General features: G+C 63.3%; 1 protein-coding gene across 5 annotated transcripts in view; it reads right to left on the reverse strand.

Moving 5' to 3' along the window:
• BRF1 (BRF1 RNA polymerase III transcription initiation factor subunit) overlaps positions 1 to 2,876 on the reverse strand; it is a 46,724-nt gene extending 43,848 nt beyond the window's left edge. For all 5 annotated transcript variants that reach the window (XR_004967187.1, XR_004967186.1, XM_036306350.1 and 2 more), the window contains exon 1: positions 2,381 to 2,876. Coding sequence is in view for 3 of the 5 variants with exons in the window: in XM_036306350.1 (XP_036162243.1) it covers positions 2,381 to 2,564 (184 nt within the window). In the remaining 2 variants the exon portion in view is untranslated. The remainder of the gene's footprint in view (positions 1 to 2,380) is intronic.
• Positions 2,877 to 6,019: the final 3,143 nt, after the last annotated feature.

The following is a 6,019-nucleotide window of genomic DNA, read 5'->3' on the forward strand; positions in this document are numbered from 1 at the left end:
TGCGCGGGAGGCAGGCAGGGCTGTAAGCCAAGGGCTGCACGGGACCAAGGGGACAGACGGGCCCAGCGACCACGGCCACGGGAGCCGAGGCAAGTCCAGACAGGACAGTCCGCAGCGCTGGACGCTGGGACGGGCACCACCCACAGACTGAGCCTCGCCCCATACCACACCTGAACTGCAAGCCGTCACGGGTCTAAATGCAGAACACACACGACCCGTCTCGGAAGGAAATGACACTCTAGGGAAGAAAAACCCACCAGACTGCACAAAAATGTCAGCTGTCAGCCAGGCCGGTGCCCAGCGGTGAGCTCCCCTACGAACCAACAGGTCGCCAGCTGGCTCCCTGCCCGCTGCGGGCTCCATCCCGGTGTGGGCGCTGCAGCAGCCAATCAGGCCGCTGATCCATGTTTCTCTCTCAGATCAATAAAGAAAAATGTTTGAAGTGAAACTTTTAGTCAAGATGTTAACCTTCTGCTCTGCAAATCGCATGGCCAACAGCGGGTTTTTAACCAGAACTCGTAAAGACCGTTCAAAGCTCAACTGCAGGAAAACCAACAAAAATTCACAGAGAATGAGCCAAGAGCCGGACAGACGGAGTGGGCGGCTGCTGAACATCCCAGGCGTCGGGGAAACGCGCTCTCCCCCGGGGCACCCCGCTGGTGCGGCCACAGGAGCCGGGGTCAGTGTGCGGGAGCTGGGGGTCGGTGTGCCGGGGGCCAGGGGTCGGTGTGCGGGAGCCGGGGGTCAGTGTGCGGGAGCCGGGGGTCAGTGTGCGGGGAGCCGGTGTCGGTGTGCGGGGGGGCCGGGGGTCGGTGTGCGGGGGCCGGGGGTCAGTGTGCGGGAGCCGGGGGTCGGTGTGCGGGGGCCGGGGGTCGGTGTGCGGGGGGCCGGGGGTCAGTGTGCGGGAGCCGGGGGTCGGTGTGCGGGAGCCGGGGGTCGGTGTGCGGGGGGCCGGTGTCGGTGTGCGGGGGGGCCGGGGGTCGGTGTGCCGGAGCCGGGGGTCGGTGTGCGGGGGGCCGGGGGTGGTGTGCGGGAGCCGGGGGTCGGTGTGCGGGGGGCCGGGGGTGGTGTGCGGGGGGCCGGGGATCGGTGTGCGGGGGGGCCGCGGGTCGGTGTGCGGGAGCCGGGGGTCGGTGTGCGGGAGCCGGGGGTCGGTGTGCGGTAAGACGGGGGTCAGTGAGCGGGGAGCCGGGGGTCGGTGTGCGGGAGCCGGGGGTCGGTGTGCAGGAGCCGGGGGTCGGTGTGCGGGGGGCCGGGGGTCGGTGTGCGGGGGGCCGGGGGTGGTGTGCGGGAGCCGGGGGTCGGTGTGCGGGGGGGCCGGGGGTCGGTGGGCGGGGGGGCCAGGGGTCGGTGTGCGGGGGGGCCGGGGGTCGGTGTGCCGGAGCCGGGGGTCGGTGTGCGGGGGGCCGGGGGTGGTGTGCGGGAGCCGGGGGTCGGTGTGCGGGGGGCCGGGGGTGGTGTGCGGGGGGCCGGGGGTGGTGTGCGGGGGGCGGGGGGTCGGTGTGCGGGGGGGGCCGCGGGTCGGTGTGCGGGAGCCGGGGGTCGGTGTGCGGGAGCCGGGGGTCAGTGTGCGGTAAGACGGGGGTCAGTGAGCGGGGAGCCGGGGGTCGGTGTGCGGGAGCCGGGGGTCGTTGTGCGGTAAGAAGGGGGTCAGTGAGCGGGGAGCCAGGGGTCGGTGTGCGGGAGCCGGGGGTCGGTGTGCGGGGGGCCGGGGGTCGGTGTGCGGGGGGGCCGGGAGTCGGTGTGCGGGAGCCGGGCGTCAGTGTGCGGGAGCCGGGGTCGGTGTGCGGGAGCCGGGTGTCGGTGTGCGGGAGCCGGGGTCGGTGTGCGGGAGCCGGGGGTCAGTGTGCGTGAAGTGAGCGAGCAGCTGCCCGCCACCCCGCCACCCCGCCCCTGGGAAGCACCGCGGGGAGAGAACCGTCCGCCCGCAGGAACCCGCCAAGATGCTGTCGGCAGCCCCATTCGCAGCACCCACCCCGGCGCCCGGCTTAGTTTCCTGCCACCAGCGGTGCCCGGGACCCGACGGGCGCTGCCCAGCCAGACCCAGCGCCGGCAGCGCCACCGCCTGGGCGAGCCTCCGAGGCCCCCCGCGGGGACAGACGCCTCCCCGGGGTGGCGAACCGTCCATCCGGTCCCCGACGCGGGCACGACAGGGGGCGGGCGCGCTCCGCGGTGGCCCGGGGGTGGGAGGGCGACACCGCGGCGGCCTCGGCGGCCGGGGCCTGAGTCCACGCGGGGCCGGCTCCCAGCGGAGCCCGCGGGGGCGCGCGGTGGTCTCGGGGCGGACGCCCCGCCCCCCGGGTTGGAAATTCCGTTACGACCCCCAGATCGCGCCGCAGAGCTCGCGGCTCCCCCCGCCCCGGCCCGGTCCCGGACCTACCGTCCAGCGACACGAACTGGCCCACGGCCGACGAGCCGCCGCCGCTGTTCTCCACGAACTGCACCTCGGACACGATGATGTTGTCCTCGAGCACCGAGCCGCAGCCGGTGCACACGGCGTCGCCGCGCGCGGCATCCAGCTCGATGTCAGTGCCGCCGCAGCCGCGGCACACGCGGCCCGTCATGCCGGCGGCTCCGCGGGCCCGGCCCGCCGCTCCCGCCGCTCGGCCCGCCGCTCACCCGCCGCTCGACCCGCCGCTCCCGCCGCTGCGCCCGTGCTCAGACTCTCGCGAGGCTTCTTCCGCCGCCGCGCCCGCCGATCCGCAGCGGCAGATTCGCCGCACCGTCAGCAACTGCCGCGCCTGCAGGACGGAGACCGGCACTGGCGCCAAGACTGAGGAGACGCGACGACTCGAACCCGCGACCTCGGAGCCCCAGCGCGGCCACCGTCCAAACACCGCGAACTAGCAGGCCTCGCGGCGGCGCGACGGCCTCGGGAGGAGGGGCGGGGCCTGGGTGGGAGCGCGGCCTGTGACTGGACGGTGATCTGGAGGCGGGGCCCGGGGCGGGACCAGAGTGGTGGGCGGGGCCTGGGTGTGACCGCGGCCCGTGACTGGAAGGGAATCTGGAGGGAGGCGGGGCCCGTGGCGGGACCAGAGAGGTGGGCGTGGCCTGGGGAGCCTGAAGCGGTGGGCGAGCCGTTAGTGGTGAGCGCGGCCGGTGACTGGACCGGGAGCTGTGGGCGGGTCCAGGGGCGGGGCCAGAGTGGTGGGCGGGGCCCCGGACGGGCTTTGACAAGCGGAGCATCTGTGCTGGCCGCGGCCGCATGGCTCTCCCGGGCTCCGCGAGCTGTTCCTGTCGCGTCCCTGCACCCCCATGCGCCCCGGTCCCTGTTGTCTGTCCCCACAGGACTCCGCCACCTGCGGTCACCCGTGACAGTTACATGTCGTGTCCCCCCACCCACGCTGGCCATTCTCAGGGGTCCCAACACCCTTGACCGCCCTGGGAATAACCCTAAAAAGAAACGTGCAAGGCTGCATTTTTTAAAGACTTTGAATCTTAGCCATAGGAGCTGACGGGAGCTTAAACTAAATCAGAAAACTGGCAAAGTTGTAAATACAGGAACTCCCCACGACTCAGCGGTAAAGTCGATTCAATTCCCATCGTAGGACAACGAGATTTTCGGAGAACTCGATGAGCTGGTCCTGAAGTCGAGGGAAGAGATACTCCACTACACGCGAGAACATTCTAAAGGACAACGGAGGCCCGGCTGGGTGGCTCAGTGGTTGAACCTCGAACCATGAACCAGGAGATCAGTGTTCGATTCTCAGCCAAGGAAAGGGCACATGCCCGGGTTGCAGGCTCCATCCCCAGTAGGGGGTGCGCAGGAGGCCGGCGATTGATGATGATCATCATTGATGTTTCTATCGCTCCCTTTCTCTCTCTGAAATCAGTGAAAACATATTAAATAAATAAGGAAATAAATAAGGAAAACTCAAGAGGAGCACCAGGTGGGCACCACGCCGGTGGCCCTGCAGCAATGCAGGCAGGGATTTGTGGGGAGCAGGGAGCCACGCTGGGAGGGGGTGGGCGGTGGGGGGTTGGAGGGGGCTGGGGAGCTACCGAAGCCCACAGTGCCAAGAGGTGCCACCGGGATGAGGACGGTAAGAGAGGGTGTGGGGAGCTGGACCGGCATCCGAGTGTGGCATGGCCAAGCTCCCCAGCTGCCTTGGGAGGCCGGGGCGTCGGTGGGAGCAGCTGGGCGGCTGGAGGGAGGGGAGGGGCGGGAGTGGCCTAGGACAGAGCCCGAGGCGGGCGGCCAATGTCTTGGGCACTTTAAAGACCCCATTCCACTGCCCTCTTGCTTCCATCACTTCATTGTGTCGTTTTATTGCACTTTGAAGATAATGTACCTTTTTTCCCCCCTGGATGCTTTTAAAACTTCTACTTTCAGCAGTCTGGCTAGGATGTTCCTACGTGACTTTCTGTTACTCACGCTGGTTGTGTGGCTTCTGCACGGCTCTCTCCGCTCCTCTCCCGGGGTTCCGAGGGCGCCTGTGCTAGGTGCTCCCCACATCCCCAACGCCTCCCCCTCTGTCTTTTCCCCTTTCCCTCCATGCTGCCCTCTGGGTGCTTGTTTGTTTGTTTTAATATTTTTATTTATTCTTATTGATTTCAGAGCGGAAGGGAGAGGGAGAGAGAGAGAAACATCCATGATGAGAGAGAATCATGGACCGGCCGCCTCCCGCACGCCCCCCACTGGGGATGGAGCCCGCAACCCGGGCCTGTGCCCTGGCCGGGATCGAACCGTGACCTCCTGGTTCATAGGTCAATGCTCAACCACTGAGCCACACCAGCCGGGCTTGTGGTTTTATTTAAACAACTTTATTGAGGCCTCACCGACACACAAAAACTGCACGGATTAAAATGTATAATTTATAAGTTTCCCCTTTGAATTCTCCTTGGACCCAAAGGTTATTGGATAAACGCACATAAAGCTTATCAAATGAGCTAAATGCTCCTCCCGTCCCTCTCACACTCACGTTGCGAACATCGGTCATTTTTGTCTTGTCTCTTTATTTTCCCCATCAGCCTAGAAGATTATCCATTCTACTGACTTTCCTAGATGGTTTGGGTCAATAGATAGAGCATCAGTCTACAGCCTGAAGGGTCCCAGGTTCGAATCCAGTTCTCTCTCATCATTGATGTTTTTGTCTCTCTCTCCCTCTCCCTTCTCTGAAATCAATTATATATATATACACATATATATATATTATTTTTTTAAAGAACCGTATTTGGTTTATTTGTTTTTCTACTTCTTTTTTTTTTAAATCCTCACCTGAGGATATTTTCCCCATTGATCTTTAGAGAGAGAGAGAAAGAGAGAGAAACATCGATATGAGAGACACACATCAATTGGTTGCCTCCTGCACGTGCCCTGACCAGGACCAGGGCTGACCAGGACCAGGGATCAAACCTGCAGCCAGGTACCTGCCCTTGACTGGGAATCGAACCTGTGACCCTTTGATCCATGTGCCGACACTTTACCCACTGAGCCAAAGCAGCCAGGACTATTGGTTTCCTTCTTTTTCCTGATTCCTCTTTCACTGATTTCCATTCTGATTTTATCATGTTTTTCCTTCTGCCTAATGAGGGTTTTTGCTTTTTGATAATCCTCACCCGAAGATATTTTTTCCATTGATTTTCAGACAGGGTGAAAGGGAGGGAGGGAGGGGGAGAGAAACATCGATGTGAGAGACACACGTCAATTGGTTGCCTCTGCATGCACCCCACTGGGGCGAGGGATGAAACCTGCAACCCAGGTAGGTGCCCTTGACTGGGAATCAAACCCGCAACCCTTCAGTGTGCAGTCTGACTCTCTAACCACTGAGCAACCACCCAGGGCCTAATTAGGGCTTAATTTTCCCTTCTAGTTTGTAAGGTGGGAGATGTCAGGGTGAATCTCACTCTTTGCAGTGCCTGGAAGTTTCCTGTGGGACTTGGTTGTTTAACAGCCAAGTCCCCACACTGCCCGCCGCACTGACACACTCCTGTTTGTGTGTGTGTGTTGCTTTCTGTTCTTAGTCTCCCCTTCAGAATTTTCTCTTTTTTTAATATATTTTTATTGATCAGAGAGGAA

The sequence above is a fragment of the Myotis myotis genome, unplaced genomic scaffold (genome assembly GCF_014108235.1).
Source record: "Myotis myotis isolate mMyoMyo1 unplaced genomic scaffold, mMyoMyo1.p scaffold_m19_p_41, whole genome shotgun sequence".
NCBI classification, from domain to species: Eukaryota; Metazoa; Chordata; class Mammalia; order Chiroptera; family Vespertilionidae; genus Myotis; species Myotis myotis.